This window comes from Schistocerca cancellata, chromosome 2, assembly GCF_023864275.1.
Source record: "Schistocerca cancellata isolate TAMUIC-IGC-003103 chromosome 2, iqSchCanc2.1, whole genome shotgun sequence".
Classification (NCBI taxonomy): Eukaryota; Metazoa; Arthropoda; class Insecta; order Orthoptera; family Acrididae; genus Schistocerca; species Schistocerca cancellata.
The window spans coordinates 7,160,000-7,185,313 of record NC_064627.1 but is presented as its reverse complement, the minus strand read 5'-3'; the positions used below and the strand labels follow the sequence as shown (position 1 = coordinate 7,185,313).

Here is a 25,314-nt window from a genome sequence, read left to right as displayed (position 1 = left end):
TTCTGCTTCATCTGACCAGCGTTCACAGGTACATAAAACATCTGGTTTGACTCCTTCTACAAAGAATGATAGAAGGTCCACCTTGGTTCTTAAACACTGTATATTAACAACTGCTATAACTATGGGCATACAACTATCATCTCTACTGTTACTTCTGTGAGATATTATGGGGCCTTGGGTTTTTATTTCAGACACTATTTTACTGGGGCACTGGTCGATGTCCGGAATAAAAAATGCCTGACAACAGTATTCTTTGGCCATAGTGTTGCGTCCATCACCTTGTCCTTTAGATGGAAGTCCACACCAATCTTGAAGCTGCTGTTCACACCATTTGTTTCCAGTTTTTCTGCATGAAAGATGCTATATCCTGGAAAGATTTTCTCAAGGAATTTGGTTACATTTTCAGTTGTTGTGCCATTTTTCACTTTTCCTAAATGAAACCATGCTCTTTTCTCACCATATAGCATTTCTTGTTCTCCACCAGTGCCTATTATCTGATTTTTTCTTTCTGTAGTACTTGAATTTCTGACTGATGCTATGGCAGATGCTTGAGGTCTTTCTTCCTCCACACTTTTCTTTAGTGAAGTTGCATTCAGCATTTTTGGTTGTGCAGACTCATTCTGCTTCGTTTTGTGTATGTTGTTGGTTTGTTGTTTTCATGTAGTGAATGATACTTGCTGATGGGTAGATTGAAAAGTTCTTTTCCTACGCTGTACATCATGCCAATTTGTATCTGTATTGGGTGAAGGTTTCTCATCTGAAGGTCTGGTGAAGATGTAGGGACTGGTTTCATTTGTACTGGCTCCAATTTTCGAAATGTTCAAAGAAGTATTGCTAACACATCGATCTTCTATTGCTTCATGGACTGTAAGCTCTTTAATGGTAGGCCTATTTGTTTGTTCCGATTTGTTACATGCAACTGTCATTGTTGCAATGTTTTCTAGGAAATACTGGTAGTATTCGCACAGAGTTTCTGGTTTACACTGTGGGTTATTGATTCACTATTGTTTATTTGTTCCAACTCGCCTATTGTGGTTAATTTTTTTTTTTTTTTCTCGTTTGCACACTCAGTTTTTTTTTCCCCAAGTAATACAGGAGGTTGTGATGAACTTACATTTGAATTTTGAATAAATGGAGCAGAGCCGTGTGTTACAGGCTCAGTAGTCGACCCTAAATTTGCTATTAGACATTTAGTGTTGCTATTTTTAGCAATCAGTGTGATATTTTTTTGGGGTTATCCACTTTTTTTGCGAGATGATATTGTCAGATGTGATGCTAACTTTCCTAATCTACAGTTTGTGGCGATCACTGTACTGAGTTGCATTCTCATTTTTGAACTGTCTTTTATTAGTTGATTTACTGTTTCTGTTAAATCTTCAACTGCACTGGTTAATCTCTAGTGGTTTTTCATATTATTTACATCACAAGCACTGTTTCCTGTTTCCAGCAGTTCAACTCCACGTCCTTTACAGGTTTGTTTTTGTGAGTTGTTTTGCATATCAGAACTTTTGCATTCATCACTGGTTGTTATATCATCACCTACCTTCACTTTTTCACTTCTGCAGTGACTGGTTCCAGTAACAAGCTGTTGATATTTTGCTGTAGAGGCCATTTTCAAAGGTCTTTTGTGTAAACTAATTTCATATGCACCGCAGCAGAACTTAATTTTTCCTTTTGAACTATGTACCAGGCGAACTTCACTGTTGGTAAGTTCAATACATTCACTGTGAAACAAGTTCCCACACCATAATCCACAAATCACACTTTTGTCCATTTGTTTTACAATTTTCTTACATGTTTCACATAATCTGCTAACTTCACTTTCCGCCATGTTGAAAACTTATGCTGACTATATGGTATATGGTTTGTCTGTAGCAGTGAGGATTTATGGTGAGCCTTTACAAACCTTGGCACGCTACTTCGTACCTGAACTATTGCCAGACATGGAAACTTTAACAATTTGTGCAACAGTTAACAGCACCAATGCACCAATACATGCTGCCCACCCCCTTTTGCCATGACAGTTCGTCAGGTCTCTGTACACAAAGACTTACACAGCTGTTCGCATGTGGTACTGTGAATAGACTCAGCTATGTCACCACTACGGCTACCGTACACTGCCTGTTCCCTGAGCTGTACAATTGCATTGAAAGTATCAACTGAATGTGTTAAACTGACATGGATTTTACCTTCAGCAATCTCAGACACCTCGCTGACACATTGAGGCATGACCAGTCCAGAGCAACTGAATCATACTTTTCAGTTACAAGGCAACTCACTCCACAGTTGTGGGACACACATTTGCAGCAACCTCTATCACCACCACCACGACTGCACCTGACCCACACAGTAGCTGGTTAGCAGATCAAGTTCAAGTAGCGAGATATCCCAGGTGCTCTTCATTACAGGGGCAGTGGATGGTGGGGCTGTGTGTCAGTGGTACATATGTGTAGCAGGGGATACATGTGAACACTCTTACATGTTTTGTTTTTTATTTTTCCATTATATAGAACTGCTGTGCTTTTTAGTTTAAGTTTGCTGTAATTAATGTCATCCTGTCTTCTACTTTTGGAAATAAAAGTAACTTTCATGCACTCCAGAAATTTGTATGATTATTTATGTGGTTAATGTTATAACTTCAAGTTGAACAAATATATTTCTATGATGATGAAATACATGTAAGTCACAGATCAAGTAAACAAAGTAAGACATGTGTACACTGTAACAGTCCAATCAGCACCGAGTCCAAGTCTAACGGCCGCTCGCTGGCTGGCCGCTTAGGTGGCGCTGCTGCTGCGTGGCTGGCAGACAGCGCCGCATGTAGAGGACACGCGTAACTGCGCGGCGGCACTTCGGAAGATCGGCGAGTCACAACACTTTTCCCCCCTTTGAATTTTTTGCACTGGTCCTGATGGAGATGGCCTGTAGATTGCTAACGTCCATAGGTGTTGTTTGACTGGCCATAAAGTCTCGAGGAGGAGGCTTCCCGTACGGACGGAAGTGTCCCCGATGATAACGGGTCGAGATGACAGTAGACGTGGGGGTCGAATCTGCTGGGGCTCCATGCCCCAGTCTGCCCATTGCAACAAGTCCAGTTGTTATAACAGGAGACATGGGCGATGTGTCCACATCTGTAGGAGAAGGAGGTGAGTAGAATTGCTCCGACAGATGATGGTCATCTGGTTCCTGCATGGGCACGTCTCCTGGTGGTGTCAGTTCTTGTGCTGGCACCGATATGATGGTGAGAGGACTGCGTTGTGAGTAATGAGAGATTCCAGTATCCCGAGAGTCAGGTAGAGCCGAAGGTGGTGTAGCGGCATCTGGAACAGGCGTTGCCAGCACACGAGGCTGAAGCTGGTCCGAATGACGCACTGCAAGACCCGTGTCCGTCTGGATTTCATATAGGCGTCGGCCAAGTGAAGGCACCCAGGGCCGTGAGGTGGAAGGCTGCAGAAGATGAAGTAGCGTGCGGGGCTGTTGGCCATGTAAGAGCTCAGCCGGGCTGTGGTTGCCCGTGAGAGTGAAACGGTAAGAAGCCAGAAATTGGAGAAGCGCATCATCATCAGCGGAAGAAGTCAGGAGTTTCCTCATCTGAGCCTTAAATGTGCGGACCAGTCGTTCAGCCTCACTGTTTGACCTGTGGATGGAACGGAGGGGCCGTGACATGCGTGACGCCATGATGGGCTCAAAAATCTGCAAAATCAGAAGAGGCAAATTGCGGACCGATATCAGTAACAAGAGTAGAGGGAAGGCCTTCCAAAGAGAAAATGCGAGCTAGAACATTGGTGGTTGCCGCGGTGGTAGGCAACGTGCAACGGATAATGAAAGGAACGTTAGAGTAGGTGTCAATAATGAGAAGTCAATAAGTACCTAAAAAAGGTCCCGCGAAGTCAGCATGAATACGCTCCCAGGGCTTCTCAGGTGAAGGCCATGGTGACAAAGATGACTTCAGGGCGTTGGCCTGTGATGCACAAGGGCCGCAGGCAGTGACCATGTGTGCGATTTCAGAGTCGATGCCGGGCCAGTACACATGACGGCGTGCCAGAGATTTTGTGCGAGAGACACCCCAGTGCCCCTGGTGAAGGAGGCACAAGACCGAAGCATGTAAAGACGCAGGTACCACAACCCGCGGCGACGCATTCTCGGTGGAAAGGAGGATAACACCATCCCTCACCGTGAGGCGGTAACGCAAAGCGTAGTAGTTCCGCAATGGATTAGAAGTCTTAGCGGACAGACGATCTGGCCAACCCTTCTGAATACAGTGTAAAACCCAGGAGAGGGTAGGATCAGAACCCGTAGCAGCCGCCAGCCACCAGCCGGTCCCCGGTGATGGGGAACCCGTCCACAACCCGCTGCTCGGCAACATCCAGGTGGAAACACAAAAGTTCGTCCCTATTGAATACCAGATCAGGACCCATGGGAAGGCGAGACAGTGCATCAGCATTCAGATGTTGAGCCGTCGGATGGAAATGAATCTCATAATTGAAACGAGACAAGTAAAGAGCCCAACGCTGGGGGCGGTGTGCAGCCTTGTCGGGAAGTGACGTTGATGGATGGAACAAGGAAACAAGTGTTTTGTGGTCCATAACAAGATGAAATTTGGATCCATAGAGAAAAATACCAAACTTATGAAGAGCATAAATAATGGCCAAAGCTTCTTTTTCAATTTGAGAATACTTCTGTTGGGCATCTGTGAGTGTTTTGGAAGCATAAGCAATGGATTGTTCAGAACCGTCACAAAAATGGTGCGCAAGGACTGCACCAACCCCATACTGAGAGGTGTCTGTGGCAAGAACAAGATGTTGGCCAGGTTGATAAGTAGCTAGGTACGGAACCTGTTTCAGCATAGTCTTCAATTTCTGGAAAGCCGCATCACATGATGCGGACCAGTGAAAGGGCACGTTTTTATGCAACAGGTGATGCAACGGCTGAGCCACCAAAGCCGCAGACGGTAAAAACCTGTGATAGCATGCTATTTTCCCCAAGAAGGCCTGCAGTTCCTTAACAGATGTAGGGCGAGGAAGTTTGCTGAAGTGGACGAATACCATCCCGTGAGAGTTGAAACCCCAAGTACGTGATAGATGCCTGAAAAAATTTTGGTTTCTGAAGATTACACTTAAGACCGGCAGCCTGTAAGACATGAAAAAGTGTGCAGAGATTCTGAAGATGTTCTTCAGTGGTGGAGCTATTGATAACAATGTCATCCATGTAATTTATACACCCAGGGACAGGGAGCAATAATTGTTCCAAGAATCGCTGAAAAAGAGCAGGGGCGCTGGCATCCCCAAATGGCAATCGTTGGTATTCATAGATGCCGAAAGGCATGTTAAGGACCAGGAACTGCCGGGAAGCAGTGTCGAGAGGAAGTTGTTGATAAGCTTCTGACAGGTCAAGTTTAGAAAAATACTGGCCTCCAGCAAGTTTAGTGAACAATTCTTCAGGTCGGGGCATAGGGTAAGTGTTGATGAGGCATTGAGCATTTACAGTGGCTTTGAAGTCGCCACAGAGAGGATTATCACCATTGGGCTTAGCAATGACAATGACAGGAGAGGACCACTCACTGGAGGTGACAGGAAGCAAGACCCCTGAAGCAGTGAGACGATCCAGCTATTGTTTGACCCGATCACGAAGGGCCACAGGGATGGGCCGAGCCCGAAAAAACTTAGGCCGAGCAGTGGGTTTGAGCATGATATGAGCTTCAAAGTCATTTGCACGGCCTAACCCAGGAGAAAAAAGTGACAAAAATGTCGTCGACAAGGAATCCAGTTGAGCCTAAGGAATAGCATCAGAGACGATATTGACAGAGTCATCTATGGAGAACCCAAAAACGCGAAAGGCATTGAAACCAAAAAGATTCTCCACGTTACTATGCTCAACCACAAATATGGGAACAGTGCAAACGATGGATTTGTAAGATACCTCAGCATTAAATTGTCCCAAGAGAGAAATCTTTTGTTTATTGTAAGTCCGTAATTGCCTAGTGACAGGTGATAGGATTGGAGAACCCAACTGAAGATACGTCTGAGAATTGATGATAGTGGCAGCAGAACCAGTATCCACCTGCATGCGAACATCCCCGACCAAGGATTGGACGATGAGGAATAACTTCCCTGAAAGGGAAGAAGTGCAATTGACAGACAACACAGAAGCAGAATCAGCGTCATGTTCATGAACGTCAGGTATGCGGTTCGATTTGCAAACGGATGACACACGACCCTTCTGTTTGCATTTGTAACACACGGCCCAACGTTGGGGACAATCCTCCTATGAATGTTTCGTAAAACACCGTGGACATGAAGGATGTTGCCGTGGGTTTTGCTGCAGTTTCTTAGAGGTTTGTTTATGGTTAGGCCGAGGCTGCGCTTGGGAGCGTACTGTGGCCATGTCGGCCGGCGGGGACACGCTGCACGCTTCGTCAACAGCGCACAGAGGTTGTACTTCCCTGACATCACCCCATGCCTCTATTTGCGCTCCAGCGGCACGAGAAATTTCAAAAGACTGAGCGATGGATAGGACTTCATCTAGAGTCAGATTTGCCAACTGAAGGGCACGTTGCCTGACGTCTTTGTCGGGTGCCGACTGGATAATAGCATCCCGTACGATGGAATCGGCATAGGATCCTTTGTGAATGTCAGTAACAAATTGACGCTTTCGACTGAGGCCATGAAGTTCAGCAGCCCAAGCGTGATAGGATTGATTCAGTTGTTTTTGACAACAATAAAAGGCAACACGAGAGGCTACCGCATGCGTATGCTTTTGAAAATATACGGACAGAACTGAGCACGTTTCAGCAAAGGACAAAGGTGCAAGATCTTTCAAAGGAGCCAATTGTGACAACAACCAATACATTTGAGGTGAAATCCATGAAAGGAACAGAGACTTACGTGTTTGGTCGTCTGTGACATGAAATGCCAAGATGTGCTGTCGAAGACGGGTTTCGTAATCAGACCATTCTTCCACCGTCTCGTCGTAAGGAGGAAAAGGAGGTAGAGACAATGATGAGAGATGCCCCGCATTGGATGCCGTGACGAAATCACGAATCGCAGATGTGAGAAGAGTGTCCTGTTCTATGAGATCTTGCAATAGTTGCTCTAAAGTAGCCATGGAAATCTGTGGGTCAACGGTGAAAAGAAAAATTCACTATGTTGCCGCCAATTGTTGTAACGTCAAGTTGAACAAATATATTTCTATGATGACACAATATATGTAAGTCACAGATCGAGTAAACAAAGTAAGACGTTTGTACACTGTAACAGACAAATCATAACTGAGTCCGAGTCTAGTGGCCACTAGCTGGCTGGCCGCTTAGGGGGCACTGCTGCTGCATGGCTGGCAGACAGCACCGCATGTAGAGGACACGCGTAACTGTGCAGTGGCACTTTGAAAGATCGGCGAGTCATAACAGTTAAATTATGAGACCACAAGTGGATTAGGTGCAGCAGGAAGACAATAGTGAAGCTCGAAATGTGGGGCACAAAAATATATTGACATGAATGTAGTACTGAAATTTAAATGATGAACATGAAGTAGATAAGAAGTATTAATGCCTATCATTGGGGTCTAAGTGTCAAATGTGTGTGCCTCTTTGCTTCAAGAACAGAAATAAGAGGTTTTGTTTTATCATCAAGCTACATGACTGACAACTTATGTGACAATTTAATGGAAAAAATATTGAAAAACAGAGAATGTGTTTGTTATTATTGGATACTATAGTGGCATCATTGAGCAAGGGATTTACAGGATACACCATAAAGCAACAAATGAAATTTGCCATGAACTGAACAAAATCTTTTTGATGTCCAAACTGCCAGTGCTTAACAGGATAAAAGGTAACTAAGCTCTGAGAATGGAACACAATAACTTTGTGTACATTTAAATAATGCCAGAGAAAGTCATGTATGAAAAATATCCAAGCAGTCAACAATAAGAATAATGAAGCGGATGTCAGAACATGTCATATATTTATCGCCGGAAGAGAGTATAAACCATCTGTGTTTTAATGCGGATTCTTAAGATAAGCGAGAAAAAGACCACCTTCATAATGTGTATATAAAATTAGCAAACACTAGGCCAGTCATTTTATTCTTAATGGGGATAAGTGAACTAAGAAGTTTTCTGATTTCACGAGTTAGCTTAAACTTCTTTGACTCGGTGAAGTTGACACCATTATTGTCTCAGACGTGTGGTGCCTATCAAAAACAGCAAAATTGTTCTCTAACATTTTTATGCTGTTGTCAATAATTTAAGCTCAATTTAACTTCATCATATTTCACATGTGACTCAGTATTACAAAAATTTGAACTGCGTTACAGTGGATAGCGCACTAGGTGACAGGTAGCAATCCTGTCAGTTGAGAATTATGAAGACATTACCTTCAGTATGACTTCACTGAAGCCAAATTCTTTTTACCACTACATCCATGACACATTCATTCTGTGGCTAGATATATGAGAACAACTAGAAAGTTACACAATTATATAATTGGCAAGCACTGGAAACTCTAATAATATAGAGCTTGCATCCTAAATGACCTAAACTGAAGTGCCCACGTAAAAGTAGCTTCAGAAAAAACAAGTAGATCAGATACTGGATGGAGATTCATTGTAAGTTTAAGTATTTATCTCACAAAGACTCATGTTATATGATTTTCAAGAATCCGTCATGAATTATCAGCACCGGAAGTAGACATAAATGTTGGATGTACACTACATGAAACACCACACGTATAATTTCTTTGGGTTACAAGTTAAAATGGAGATGGCTTACTTTCTGTATTTTCACTCCCTGAACACTATCCCATCTACCATGAAGCAAGAAATTGGGAATCCCTACCAATTCACAAAAAAATTAAAAATGTACCCCATTTACCACTCTTTCTACAGATTGTCTGAGTACTTAGATTCAAACATTGAAAAGCTCTGTTTGCTACATGGTAAGTAGCAGTGTCAGTTGTAAAGCTGTGTGACAAGTGCTAAAGCACTGTAAACAGGACTCAGTATTTACAGATGTAATCAAGTAAATATTAAGTTACCAATACGATATAAGAGGTACTGAATCATACTGTTGAGGCAATAAATTTATGGGGCAATTTGAGGAAAAGAATGGATCAATTGATAGGACATCAAGGAATTGTCAGTATGGTGATGGAGGTGGGTACAGATTCCAGAGAAAGACTAATGTAAACAGATCCAAGTGCACATAGGTTGCGGTAGTTACACAGAAGGGGAGAGGGTTGTACAGTGTAGGCTAGTGTGGGGAGCAAAACCGCAGCAGCAAGAACAGTACATAAACGGCAGTTATTGAGTATAGCTGAGGACATAGTAACTTGTTTGATAGTGGTTGCTTTCATCCTGATATACTCAATTAAATTTAGTTGCATTAAGGATTATAGTTATTGTATTGTTATTAATACAGTATACAAATTATGTTTATATGATTTGCTTGATTTTTGTAATTTATAACTTGACACTTTCTACATTTCCAAAGGTTCCCCTACTTGGTATGATTTACAGAACATGAATGAATGTGCAAATAAATGGAATAATACTAAGAAAATGTAATTCACTATCAAAAGAGGCAGCTTTCTATTTGATCAGTTTGAGAGTATTGCTCATCAGTTTGGAGTCATTACAAGATAAGACTGGTAGGGAAGAAAAGAAATGTATTTAATCAAATGTTCATGTAGTCAATGCAAGAGCCTCACAGGTCTTCAGTGGCTTGTGGGGTTTAGACATAGATTCAGGCGTCGAAGAATTCCTGGGGCATCTTAATGTTATTCACTGCCAAACTTTGGCCAAGAGCAGAGAGGACCACCCTGTGGCCCAAGGCAGCAGCTGAATATAACATGCTCGATTTCAATGCCTGCTTCACAAACCAGGCTATGTGCATCCTCCCCTCCACCATCACATTTTCTGAACTGTACAGATGAAATTATTCTTATAACTCATTCTCCGCTCCTGAACTGTCCCACCTTGATCTACAGTAACTGACTGTTTCCATACACTCCACTTGACAGTTTTCATCCCATCACCTATCCTATCACCTCCTCTGAATTCATGTTGCTCTTTTCCCCTTTCCAGCTCCACTCTTTTTCAGCACCCCCATCTCTCCCTCCCCAAAGCCTCCCGACACTGCACGCTGCATCTGGCAGCCTCGTCTCACCACTGTCCGGCTCCTGCCCTGCCCGCTCCATCGGGCAGCAGTGCCTTTTCTCCCCTTCTCTGTTATCTGTTTTCCTTCCCCGCCCCACTGTAGACTGCTGCTTCTGTCCTGTCCGCTCCACTGGGCAGCAGTGCCTCTTCTCCCCTTCTCCATTATCTGTTTTCCTTCCCCGCCCCACTGTAGACTGCTGCTTCTGTTCGACACAACAACATTGCATTTGGGTGGGAGCAGCTGGAGATCATGGTCATGTGTGTGTGAAGTGTAATTACCTGTGTGAATATGTATGCATTTTCCTTTTGAAAGAAGGCTCTGCCTGAAGACTAAATCTGTCACAGTCTTTTCGTTGTCTGCAACTCAATGTGTCATCTTGACAGTGAGCAGCAATCTGTCCTTTTCATAATATCATTGTTATTCGCTGCTGCATCAGATCTGTGAAGGAAAGCCTCTCGTCAATGTTGCAGTGCAACTGCAATGGGTGCCTCTGTTTCAGCATACATAGCAAACCACAGCACAGACACTTTAGTCTGTATAGCCTCAGCCACTTCGCATTAGAAGAAAAGTTCATGATCTGAGGATGCTAGTATATTATATTAAGGCTGTATACAATACTTAGAACCTTCCCCAAGTTCTGAGCCACCTACATAAAGTGGTCAGAAAAATGATTATGATTTACAGGTCTGATGTAATTTTGGAAAGGATTTACAGGATGAACACTTTTGAGGTTGCTTTTCTGCCATTCTGCATCTCAATATTGGGGTGATGTGCTCCTTTATGTGGCAGGCTTCTGAAGAGAAACAGAATTCAGTCATTCTTCATGCTTCCTTCAGAATCCAGCAGACCTCTGAAACATGACAAGTGATTCAAAAAACACACCATACAGAAAATACTGTGCAAATATGGACTTACATCATTAGACAAATTTGTCCTTAGACAAATGTGGACTTACATCATTAGACAGTGCACACTATAGGACAATATTGAAAGTAATGCAAAAAGTGTTTTTGTCTACACTATACTGAGAAATAAGTTGTGACAGTACATGGTTTAAACACTAAAGTAAACTAAAAAACCTAAAATCCATCTGAACAGGCCTCGAAGGCCCAATGGTACTGACCAACCACAGTGTTCTCCTCAGTCCATATGCGTCATTGGATACGGATACGGATACGGATACGGATACGGATATGGAGGGGTATGTGGTCAACGCACTGCTCTCCTGGCCATTGTCATTTTTTGTGTGTGGAGACACTACTTTCAATCAAGTAGCTCCTCAGTTTGCCTCTCAAATGCTGAGTGCACCTTGCTTACCATCAACGCTTGGCAGACGAGACAGTCATCTTCTGGGTGCTAGCCGAGCCCAACTGTGCTTAACTTCTGTGATCCGACAGCAACTGGTATTACCACTGCAGCAAGGACATTGGTGCTTTACAAACTAGACATTTCGTATTCTATATATGAGGACAGATCACTACTTAAGTAATAGAAGAGGTACTGAGTAATGCACAGGCATGTAGAAAAAGTGAAAATTACTTGAACAGAGTACTTCAACATAACTGAAACGTACACACATACAAATATCACTGTCACCTAGCTAGACAGCAGAGTTATGAGAAAAGAGTGGCTGTATGCCCGTTTGGCATGCTGCTGCTGAATCTTACTGTGTAAATCCCACTATATTTCATTGAGGCTAGTGCCTGACATATCCAGGTTGTCTCTAGTAGTCATTGGCAAGTAGTAACAACTGCACCTGGGAATTGTACTGTCAATTTAGTGTTTCTTGATTGGTTTTATTTCCTTCTTCTCTAAAGAGTGTGGGGTGTAAAATATATAGTTTACTGTTGATGGACCATCAACATATTCCTTGTAATTTCATATGTATGAATTCCATTTTAAAATTGCTGTTAGTTACAGTTACAATAAGTGATGGTGTAGGCCTTCTGCAAAATGCCACATCTTCTTTCTTTTATTACTCTGGCATGTTTAAGGTTACTGGTACCTACATGCCATCTTTGTTCTCAAAATACATGCTTGTTTCTTATTCTTCATGAGGAGGTGCTCTAAAAATATATAGGGTGATCAAAAAGTCAGTATAAATGTGAAAACTTAATAAACCACAGAATAATGTAGATAGAGAGGTAAAAATTATACATGCTTGAAATGAAATGGGGTATTATTAGAACAAAAAAAAAAAAAAAGAGTATTGCTAGACACGTGAAAGATCTCTTGCGTGCATCGTTTGGTGGTGATCGTGTGCTCAGCCGCCTCTTTCGTCATGCTTGGCCTCCCAGGTCCCCAGACCTCAGTCCGTGCGATTATTGGCTTTGGGGTTACCTGAAGTTGCAAGTGTATCGTGATCGACCGACATCTCTAGGGATGCTGAAAGACAACATCTGATGCCAATGCCTCACCATAACTCCGGACATGCTTTACAGTGCTGTTCAGAACATTATTCCTCAACTACAGCTATTGTTGAGGAATGATGGTGGACATATTGAGCATTTCCTGTAGAGGACATCATCTTTGCTTTGTCTTACTTTGTTATGCTAATTATTGCTATTCTGATCAGATGAAACGCCATCCGTTGGACATTTTTTGAACGTTTGTGTTTTTTTTGGTTCTAATAAAACCCCATGTCATTCCAAGCATGTGTGTCAATTTGTACCTCTCTATCTACATTATTCCGTGATTTATTCAGTTTTCAACTTTATACTGACTTTTTGATCACCCGGTAGATTTATTTCACAAACACAGGTAAAAGTAATAATAAGAGCTGCAAAATTCAACTAGATTATTATTTCACTGACAAGCCAACCATTTCTTTGTATGTATGATGTTTGTCACATGACATCTGATTGCTTTATATTTATGAAACTCTATGTATCCATAAATATGAAAATTCAAACTGCTAGCTAATGTGCTGTCTAATGTTGCAGGGATTAGAGGTGGCGAGAAACTTGGTGTGGAACCAATCCTGAAAGCAAAGGATATGTGTGACAGAAATGTTGAGCATCTGGGAATAATGGCATATGCTGCAAATTTTCAGTGGATTAAACCACGGCAAAAACCAGGAGATCGTGTCTCAGTTTTGTGTGATCATAACACTACCCGTGTTAACAAAGCAGTAAGTAATGTATTATGTTGTAATAATTCTTGACTATGTTTCATAACACCTGCTGTGCACAAAACTTTTTCCGACATTTCTCCATGTAGAAACATTATTAGTAAATAATAACACATTCCTTCTGTGTGAACTGTTCTTATTTAGTTAACATTTTCATTATATGCTGAAGAGCCAAAGAAACTGGTACACCTTCCTTATGTCGTGTAGCCCCTGCAAGCAAGCAGAAATGCTACAATGTGACATGGCATGGACTCACTAATGTCTGAAGTAGTGCTGGAGGGAAATGACACCATGAATCCTGTAGGCCTGTCTTCTGAACAGCACATTGCAAGGCATTATACATATGCTCAGTAATGTCCATGTCTGGGGGCCATCAGAAGTGTTTAAACTCAGAACAGTGTTCCTGGAGCCACTCCGTAGCAATTCTGGGCATGTGGGATGTCACATTTTCCTGCTGGAATTGTGCAAGTCCATTGGAATGCACAATGGACATCAATGAATGCAAGTGATCAGACAGGATGCTTACATACATGTCACCTGTCAGAGTCATATCTAGACATATCAGGGGTCCCGTATCACTCCAATTGCAGATGCCCCATACCATTAGAGAACCTCCACCACCTTTAACGTTCCTCTACTGACATGCACACATCAATCCACTCGATACAATGTGAAATGAAACTTGTCGAACCAGGTAACATGTTTCCAGTCATCAACAGTCCAATGTTGGTGTTGATGGGCCCAGATGAGGCATAAAGCTGTGTGTCATGTAGTCATCAAGGGTATATGAGTGGGCCTTTGGCTGCAAAAGCCCATATCGATGATGTTTCATTGAATGGTTTGCATGCTGACACTTGTTGGTGGCCCAGCATTGAAATCTGCAACAATTTGTGGAAGGGTTGCAGTTCTGTCATGTTGAATGATTCTCTTCAAGTCATCATTGATCCTGTTCTTGCAGGATCTTTTCCCATCTGCAACAATATTGGAGATTTGATGTTTTCCCGGATTCCTGATATTCACAGTACACTCATGAAATGGTCATATGGGAAAATCCTCACTTCATCACTACTTCGGAGATGCTGTGTCCCATCGCTTGTGCGACTATAACACCACGTTCAACCTCCCATAAATCTTGATAACCTGTCATTGTACCAGCAGTAACTGATCTAACAACTGTGCCAGACACTTGTTGTCTTATATAGGTGTTGCCAACTGCAGCACCACATTCTGCCTGTTTACATACCTCTGAATTTGAATACCCATGCCTGTACCAATTTTTTTGGCACTTCAGTGTACATTATCCCTCAGTTACTTTTGGTTAGACTTGCCATTAATGGACCATTATTATGATAACTCGTAGAATTACAGTCTTGGCCATATTTTGTTTTATCCCTCATACTTCCTTCCATTACCAGATTGACAATTCCTCTTCATATAGTCAAGTTGTGCCAAAATTCCTTTTCTCACCAGTTCATTTAAGTATATAGAATTTCTCCATAATCCACATGTTAATAATTCAGTGGTTCACCAGCATTTGAATTAAATGGTTTGTAATTTACACAGTTTGAAAAATGCAACTTAACAACTGCAAGCAAATACAGAACTTTCTAACAAAGCAAAAATCAGTAACTAGATCAAAAAACCCAAAGAACAAATATAAGCACTTTTAAATTTTAAAAGTCTATGCTTTCCACACAGCCTCCCCACGGTAGAGCGGTGGGTAGACTGCTAGCATCTCTGTGGCTACATGAGGGTTTGTGCAGCAAGCTGGGGTTGATACCAGGGTTGTTTGCTCAGTTCCAATACTATTTTGACTGGAAGCCCCTGATGTCGAGGCATTAGATTCCTGATGCTATATGGGGATATCTATTGTAGCAAATGTGCCAGTTTGACCTGCTCTAGCAACACTTTCAGTGGCTTTTCAGTGCTCATCACATTTTAGTACTTCGAAAGGCCCAAATATGGCAGTTGTAACAGTGGTGCACTGTGTCTGTTCTTAACAGGATGTGAGAGCATCTTATAAGGTCCTTATGTACAAAATCTGGATGCTGGTAAAGGGCATAGCTTGGAAATTTGGAGTTTAAATTGTTGCAACAGATATGGTAGTTTTGCAGAAAATATGAGTTTTTTTCTCCACTGATAGTTGCTGTAATGATAAGATAACTCCAATGGCAGACGTAATGTTTCTCCATAAACAATCTCTGCTGTCGATTCTCCAATGGTTGGCTTACAAGCTGCGTGGGGGCCCAGTAAGACCAGCAGCAGTGCAGAGGACCAACTGTTTCCAAAGCACAGAAGTGTGACCTTTAATGTTCTATGCCAGCATTCTGCCATCTTGTTGCTTGCAGGATGGTAGCTGGTTGTATGGTGGTGTTGGGAACTGCACAACTGGGACAGTCAAGGAACAGCATTGTCTACAATTGTCATCCCGGATCTGTTGTGACATGAGTTAGACAGCCAAAATGGAAAATCCTGGGTTTTGAAAAGCTCCTTGCTGTTATCTCTGCTGAGATGTCACTGCTGTGTTAAGATGGTGCCAATAGGAAAGTGTAGTGACGCTTCTCTCTCGTTAAAAAGTAAAAAAATGAACAGTTCTTCGTGTAGAGAATGTAAAAAGCGTGTGATGAAGGGTATTCTGTGTATCAAATGCAACTTCTGGTTACACGAAAAGTGCGCGAAAGTAAATCTAAAGTTCGTCAGTGATGATTTTCCGTGGACATGTCACGGTTGTTTACGTGACGAAATGGCCGATCTTGTAAGTGCAGTTGATACAAAAAACGAAATTATAAAGTTACTACGAAGTGACATTGAGGCATTAAAAACCGAACTTTCAACCATCAAGAAAGAAAACGATACATTAATACAAGAAAAGAAGTCCTGTGTGTGTAAAAGCCATCAAACGGAAAAGCAAGAAGATCGCAAAAATACGAATGACCGATCGTACTTTATTAACAACATTTCAGGTGTTCCCGTTGATGTCTCGGTAAACTCAGTAAGCCAAAAACCAGAAAATAAATATAAATGGAAGGTGGTGACATACATCAAAAGGAAAAACAAGGCGATTCGCTGCTGAAGAATATCGCTGTCCCCAATTGCAAGATCGACGTACGACCTGGTATTATAACACATCAACTCGGTAAACATTTTAAAAATATGGTAAATGCAAGACAAGATACTACAGAACCAGATTCTGAAACCAGACATAACTATAATGGGGTGTTTATACATGTTGGAATGAATTCGTTAAGGAGCAGCAGTGAGGAAGAAATGGCAAGCGAAACAAGAAACATGATTCGTTCTGCAAGAAATATGTATGCAGTATCTCGTCTGATACTTAGCGGAATCATAAACAGAAGGTCGGTGAGTGAAAAATATATCGCCAAAATAAACTGTGCTCTCAAAGAACAATGTGATCATCTTGGGGCAGTTTTTATAGACCCAAACAAATTCCTATGTGAAAACTCACTAGCGAAGGACTGCTTGCATTTAAATAGACTGGGGTCTGTAACGTTCAGCAGAATGTTTGCAGATGTCTGCAAAATCATTAGATGCAAGGGAAACTAATATGGCCTGAAGGGGGTGAAAAATCATACACTCCAGCTGGAAAAGAAAAATATAAGCACCATACAAAAAAAGACGATACTAAAGAATTTGCCCCAGAATACAGCTCACAATGTGTAAACCAACAAAAGAAAAATAACATAAAAGTACTTCATCAAAATATTCAATACTTTGGTAACAAAAAATTAGAAGCAGAAGCAATCCTGAGTGAAGTAAGACCAGACATATTATGCATAAGTGAACATGGACTAACTGAAAGTAAAATACATAATGTGGCAATAAAGGACTACAAACTAGCTAGTTACTTCTGCAGATCTAAATATAAGGGTGGTGGCGTTTGTATATATATTAAAACAGGTACTCTATCAAAGAATGTAAACAGTGAAGCTGCTAAATTTCCCATAGCTAGAGAAAAAGACTTTGAAGTTACTGGTATAGTGGCAGAGGATTTTAGAGTGTTTTGTGTGTACAGGTCACCATGTGGCAATATTAGCATCTTTCTAAAAAAAAGTTGCTAGCTTATTGAGAATGAATATGAAGAGAAACCTTATTATATGTGGAGACTTCAACATTGACATGGGAAAAGACACAAAAATAAGACAGGATTTTGAAGAATTGTTAATACAGCATAACATGAAAGTGACAATAACTGCACCAACAAGAGTGACTTCACAAAGTGAGACAATTATTGACAACATAATTACTAATATGTGTAACTATGAGTCACATGTAGTTCAGACAGAAATATCTGATCATCATGGACAACTAATCACCTTTTGCAGAAGTAATGACGCAGTATCAGAACCAAAACAAACAACCAAAGAAATTAGGATCATCAGTGAACAAAATATCAACATCTTTAGAACAATGTTAAGTAAGGAAACCTGGAATGAAACCCTACAGGCCCAGAGTGTAAATGAAAAATATGATGCATTTATTTCAACAATTAAGTACCATTTTAATGTAGCATTTCCCAAAGTTAAGAGACAAGAAAGGCAGCAAGATCAAACACAGTGGATTACCAGTGAAATACTAGAACAGCGAAGGAAGCTTCAGGATGTGAGACGGATGGGCGAAGCTGAAAACTATAAAATGTTAAAAAAGAAGTATAGAAAAACAATAAGAGAAGCAAAAGCAAGGGCAATTGACACCACTATAGCGAACTCAAAAAACAAGGCAAAGGCGGTTTGTAATGCAATCAATGCTGAAAGAAAGGAAAAAGATGGGTCAAACAAAGAAGAAGGTATTAGGTCAATTAAAGTAGACAACACAGTGGTCACAGATGGTATGGAAATAGCAAACATACTGAAGAATAACTATATCAGAGTAGTAGAAAACCTAAAATTGGAAAGAAATAATCAGAAACAGAAGGTTATTAAGGTACCAAAAAGATCATGCAGTACTATGTTCTTAAGACCAGACACGGAAGATGAATCGCGGGAAACTATACAGAAACTGAAGTCCAAGAAATCAGCTGGTGATGATGAAATATCAAATCATGTAATAGAGCTGGTATGTGAGGAGATAATAACACCACTGCTGAACATAGCAAACTGTTCTTTCAGAGAAGCAATTTTTCCAGAAAAACTGAAGATAATGAAGGTAGTGCCAGTGTACAAGAAAGGGTGTAAGGATGATCCCAACAACTACAGACCAGTTTCACTGATATCAGGTTTCTCAAAAATCCTAGAAATGCTTATGTATACCAGATTTGTTAACTATTTGGACAAACATAACATTCTCATGACCTCACAACATGGTTTCAGAAAGGGTAAATCTACAGAATCAGCAATTGTCAGTCTAACAGAATACATTTTACAGTCCTTATATGAGGAAAAGGTTGTCTCTGCAATGTTTCTGGATCTTTCAAAGGCATTTGACACCATTGACCATGAAATGCTGATACAAAAATTAAGCAACTATGGCATTCGGGGGCAACCAAGTGAATGGATAAAATCATACTTGTGCAACCGCAAGCAATATGTATCATTAGGAAACTCGTACCAATCAGAAACCAAATCCATCAAATATGGAGTGCCGCAGGATTCGGTAATGGGGCCATTGTTATTTAATGTATTTGTTAATGATATAGGTGTTGAGGAGGAAGAAAAGAAAATATTGTATGCTGATGACATGACAATACTAAATAGTGACCAAAATATGGAACAGCTTGAGAGAAGAGCATACATATCTGCAAATGTCACAGCTCAATGGCTGTTGGAAAATGAACTGGTTATAAATCTAAAAAAGACTATGTATGCAGTGTTTAAAAACAAGGAAAAGGCTGTAGACATGGATTTAGAGGTTGATGGAACAAGGCTGGAAGAAGTAGAATCTGCTAGATTCTTAGGTATTGTTGTGGATAATGAACTGAAATGGAAAAAAACATATTAATAATGTCTGTAAGAAACTGAGCTCTGTCATATTCTTAATGATGCAGCTATCACAGTTTTCAGACAAGAACCTTCTGTGTACAGTGTATCATGGACTTTTCGAACCATACTTACAGTATGGAGTGACTGTGTGGGGAAACTCAAACAAACAAGAGACAAAACGAGTGTTCACATGACAAAAAAAAGCAATTAGGACCATTTTAAGAAGAAAGACCTCTGAAACATGCAGAAACTGTTTCAAGAATTTAGATATCTTAACTTTTTCATCATTGTATATATACAAAACAATAATGTACATCACAAAAGGTGGTGAGGACTGGATTACAAATGATAGTGTACACACCCACAATACAAGAAAGAAGAATGAAGTACGGAGCATACACCACCGACTGGCAGGGCTAGAAAAAGGACCCCAGTACTCTGGTATCAGACTACTAAGAAGTCTGCCCAAAACCCTGCAAGATAGTGTACTTCACAATGACTTTCCAAAGAAACTTAAAGACTATCTCATTGAAAAAGAGTTTTACAGTGTTGCAGAATACTTATGCCATTAAATTTGTACTTTGACATGTCCTATATTACACGTACATTTACTGTACACAATGTAATCTTACAGGATCAAATAAAATTCAATTCAATTCAATTCAACTGCTAGGAATCACCCATGACTATTTAGTGTATCTGTCTACTGCTATAAATATGTAACGAGACCCCTCTGATGGCTGTAGCAGACCCACTACATTTACATGGACGTGGGAGAAACACCCTGTTATCTCTGATAATTCTCCAATTGCCTCCTGTATGTGCCTGGCTGCTTCACACTGCTGACAGGCTACACATGTTCTTGCATACTCGTGACATTCTTTCTTTATGCTGGCCCACACAAGCCTCTCCATCATTAGTTTTTGTGCTGGGTTGTGTGAGGTTATGGATACTGTCAAAAAATGCTCTTCATAGCATTTCAGACATGAACGGTCTGCGTGTGGGTCTAAGCACAATACACAAAATAATATGATTCTTGAGTTTCTCCTGGCATATTTGATAATCAAAATATCCACGGGTGTACTGTCAGTCTACCGTGTCCAATGGGCACAATATTTCGGTGATCATACATGTCGCCATCATCAGGTGAACTGACGGACTGAGCTCCTGTGAACGTGCTGGCACGGAGATCCGTACGCTATGGCTGCTCAGAGGGAACTGGGTTCGGTCGTGGTGGCGGCCGATCTAAATACCCTCCGCCCGCGGCGCGCTCCCTCAGCTGTCTGCGCCCCGCGCCACGGTCGCGCGGTGGAACAGATTGCGACGGCGTCTGATATGATGGCGGAGTAATGACTCTCTCCGTCGTGGTCGTCACAGCTATACGTTTGCTTGATTTACTCTTGATTAACCCAATCACTGGTTCCCAAGCCTTGCTGAGATTATAGCCACAGTCACGGTTTATTAGGTCGTCATTGGTGCGAATTTCGATGGCCTCTCTAACAATGCTGTGCCAGTATTTCGACGTCTGTACCAGAATCCTTGTGTGTTCATACTCCATAGCGTGATTTTCCGACAAACAATGTTCAGCGACCGCCGACTTGCCGGGATACATCAGTCGAGTGTGCCTCTGGTGTTCACGGCATCGATCATTGACGGTACGCATCGTCTGACCAATATACGACTTGCCACATTGACACGGAATCTGGTACACTCCGACCTTCCTCAAACCGAGGTCATCTTTGGCGCTCCCCACCAGTGCACGAGTTTTATTCGGAGGACAAAACACCATTCCGACCCGGTGTTTCTTCAAAATGCGGGCGATTTTCCCTGAGAGTGCGCCTGTATATGGAATAAACGCCATGCCTACCTCTTCGCTCATGATTTCATCCATCTCCACAGGTTGTGCTGTAGTAGTTGGGTGGAGAGCACATTGAATCTGCCACTCTGAGTACCCATTTTTTCGAAATACAGTTCTCAGATGTTCCAATTCCTGGGGTAGACTCTCGGTGGCAGAGATAGTGCGTGCCCTATGTACTAGAGTTTTAAGTACCCCATTCCTCTTTGAAGGGTGGTGGCAGCTGTCTGCGTGCAAATACAGATCAGTGTGCATTGTCTTCCGATACACCCCATGACCTAGGGTGCCATCAGCCCTTCTCTTGACCAAGACGTCAAGGAAAAGTAATTTACCCTCCGTTTCAGTGTCCATAGTGAATTTGATGTTGGGGTGTATGGAGTTTAGATGTGTAAGGAAGTCAAGGAGTTTATCCATACCATGTGGCCAGATGACGAACATGTTGTCCACGTAACGGAAAAAGCAAGTAGGTTTCCATTTGGATGACGACAGGGCTTCCTCCTCAAAGTTCTCCATGTATAAATTCGCTACCACTGGTGAGAGTGGGCTACCCATGGCGACTCCCGCCGCTTGTTCATAGTATTTTCCATTAAAAAGAAAATACGTGGAAGTCAAGACATGCCTAAAAAGTTTCATGGTCTTCTCGTCAAACTTCTGACTAATCAATTCTAGTGACTCTCGCAGGGGTACCCTCGTAAACAAGGAAACGACGTCAAAACTCACCATGATATCTGACTCATCCAACCTGAAGCTATCAAGGTGTTTAACAAAATCCACGGAATTACGTGGTTGTTGAGAGAGACATGTTGTCGCAATATGGTGCACCCTGGTATGCAGTACCTTACCAAATTGGCTGCTATCTCCCTGTCTGGTTTCAGGTATAATTGAGCTATGGGGTGAGATAGTAGTACAAGTAAGCACCTCTGCCTATACTACCTGTGATCACCTCACTGTTCATCTTAACCTCTATCCTAATGGATTTAAATCTCCAGCGATTGCTGATGAATAAGATCTGCTCCCAATACCAGCTCAACCACATTCGCCAGCATGAACTTCCACTCATAACTTTTTATAGAAACCCAGGTCAGCTATCACTTCACGATCACATTAAGGTGACCTGTCATTGTGTTCTTGCTCTGCTTGTATAGTAGCATATAAGTACTTAACATCAGAACTTGAGTCAATCGTATAGCAATGGTTTGCTTCTCTGTCTCTTACATACAGCTGGTACAATAAGGTGAGCAAGCAAGACTTGCTTGGTGCATATCTACTCAGCCTGTCATTAATAACTTGTACAACCTTGAATACTGTGTCTTAATTAACTTTGATTACATGCTGGACTTACCTTCAGTACCTGTGATATACCTTCATTTATAATCTGGCACTCTTGAGGAAAGTTGTGGCCTGTTGCAATCTACTGCAGGCTGCTGAGGCCGTTTGGGAATCCAGAAAGAGCTGTGCATCTTATGCCCTGATCACCATAATGCCTATGGTACCAGGACATGGGGTCATGTTGCTTCCCTTGTGCCATTTATCCATTGTCTCAATTCTGCTGGTATGGTGGATGCCTATCTTCTTGTTTTTGCCTGGCATGAGTCCACTTATCAATTGTCAATGCTGATAACTGATTATGCAGAGTATCTAATTGGCATTGGCATTTTAAACTTAAAAGCTGTGCGTTAATGTCTATCTCTCACTTCCTCCTTAATTTCCTACCATTTTCCCACCTTCAGCTTTAGTCTGCAGTTTATAATCAATAAATTATGGTCAGAATCCACATCTGCCCCCGGATGTGTCTCATGGTTCAAAATCTAATTTTGAAATATCTGTTGTACCATTATAATTGTAATCTATCTGAAACCTTCCAGTGGCCCCAGGTCACTTCCGTGTATATGGAATTCTTAAACAATGTGTATATAATTTGTAAACCAAGAGATAGTAATGATTAAATTTTGTTCTGTGCAGAATTCTACTGAACAGCTTTCTTTCTCTTTCCATTTTCTACTATTTCCTCTTCTCTTCTGTTTCCTACTACTGAATTGAAGTCACCCTTCATAATTAAATTTGCAACTTCTTTAACTGTCTGAATAATTTCACCATTTGTGGTGGAAGAAGTAAATGCTAGAAAGTGTAATCAATGGTGAAATTCTCACATTTTTTGATTACATAACTATTGTTTTACTAAAATGAAATAAGAAATGGTAGAGCAATAGTTAGCTCCTGTACATAAAAGAGTGTGAAAAAAATAAATATGAAGAAAAGATAAACTAAAAGTAGTAGTAACATAAAATATGCCTGAAATTACAAAGAACACACCAAGTTGAAGGCAGGCACGATTGAAAGACACTCACATATAGTTTTTGGCCCGAGATGCTGGAGTTGCCGGTCATGTGTGCATGAGGTGTGCATTCTTATATATATCTCTCTGTGTGTGTGTGTGTGTGTGTGTGTGTGTGTGTGTGAATATGAACATTAATGTTGTGTGTTTGCTGATGAAGGCTGTGGCTGAAAGCTATATGTGAATGTCTTTTAACCATGGCTGTCTACAACCTGATGTGTGTACTCTTTATGGTAAGTAGCAATCCACCTTTTCCTGGATTGTTGGTATTTTTAAGTTTTATCTAGTAGAAACAAATAAATCTGAAATACCTGATTTTTACTACTTGTATTTCAGTTGCATTTCAAACTTGACTTCCTGTCAAATGATGTGAACCCAAAAGAAGTAACAGCAGAAGTGTTGGGCCCTTCCGGGAAAGTGGAATGCAGACTGACACTGAATCCAAATGGTGGGAAAGGCACATTTGTACCTACTGAAGTAGGAATGCATAAGGTAAGTGTCAAATGTGAGATGCTTAAAATGATGATGGTGAACCTTATTGCCAACTTTGTAATGATATTTGAATAATTGAAAATGTTTTGCAAACCACTGCTGTTACTGTAACCTACAATCTTGTTTTGCATTTGCAGCTGATAGTATACAATGAAGGTGAAGTTGTCAGAGGTTGCCCCATAAACATCCGAGCTGCTCCAGAACTTACCAAGATTTCATTCCCAGGAATGGACCCGTGTGCTATAGGTTCTATAGTGGAAGTTCTGGTAACTATGAAGTGATGCTTCATGCTTAGAGATGGTCACAGCCTTTGTATGCAAGAAAAAGTTTTGTCTAGTGAGATGAAACTTCTTCTTCATGCACTGTTGTTGTATATCATTAGAGTATTTCTGATTTAGTTATATACTATTATTTGCACAGTAAACTACTGCACTGAGATAAATTTTTCATTTTTTATCTACTCATTGTTACCACTGGTGGCCCCCCCCCCCCCCTCACTGTGGACTCTGGAGTTCTTATTCTTTACAGAATTCTTATACACTTGTAGAAGTGTTGTCCCACAATTCCACATAAACCTCTAGTTTAGCCAATTGTAACATTACATTGCCAATCATAGTGAAACAGTACTATAGTGTTTACCATTTTCTCTTTAGAAAGTGTAATACTTGACTCACAGTTATGGAGCATGGACTTTAATTGTTTGTGAGTCATTCTCATTACAAATAGTGAGCACACTGCTGTGGAGTATTGTTGTCAGATTGGCTATGAGGAGTATCGCAACTGTAGCAGAATCACTCTTCATAATGTAATTGACAACTGCTAAATGCAGCAGTTCGCCGGTGTCACAGAACACCACTCGCAGCACCGCATACAACACACTCTGCCGTGCTTTAACAACTGGTTTCACAGCAGATTTGTCATCTTCAGCATGAGAAGACATCCGAGAGTACCTTACGTAATTTCATAGTGCTTGACAAAAGCATAGCCTGCGTAAGGGAGCTCGGTGTTAGTTTAGTGTATTGCGTTTATTTAAGAACAAAGAAGCACTAATGCCAGATCCGTGTGTTCAGATTCAAAATGAGGCTAATCTCATGGACTTCAGTAAGCTAAATCCAGGAGCAATGGCCTGGCAGGAGTCAGTGGTGGATGTTTTAAGTGGTAAACAATTCATCACTCAACACATTTCTCAGTATTTTGGACTTTGGAGGATATGAAAGTATATCTCTATCATAGGGAGATGGTGGAGTAATCAGTTGCACATTCACTGGAGAGTTCACTGGTAGTCCTTTCTCTTTTTCAGAAACATTCACTTCTGATACACTCCCTCCAAAATTCTCGATTTGATTTTGGGTAATGGAGGCAGTGTAGGTGGGGTGTGGCTTGCACTTCTGATACACTCCCTCCAAAATTCTCG

The 25,314-nt window shown here is 41.3% G+C and overlaps 1 protein-coding gene across 2 annotated transcripts in view; it reads left to right on the top strand.

Annotated features, from left to right (window-relative positions):
- The window catches only part of LOC126161294 (filamin-A), a 917,852-nt gene that overhangs the window by 284,174 nt on the left and 608,364 nt on the right, over positions 1-25,314 (top strand). For both annotated transcript variants that reach the window (XM_049917033.1, XM_049917034.1), the window contains exons 6-8: positions 13,095-13,282; positions 23,745-23,900; positions 24,038-24,166. In XM_049917033.1, the coding sequence (XP_049772990.1) occupies positions 13,095-13,282; positions 23,745-23,900; positions 24,038-24,166 (473 nt within the window). The remainder of the gene's footprint in view (positions 1-13,094; positions 13,283-23,744; positions 23,901-24,037; positions 24,167-25,314) is intronic.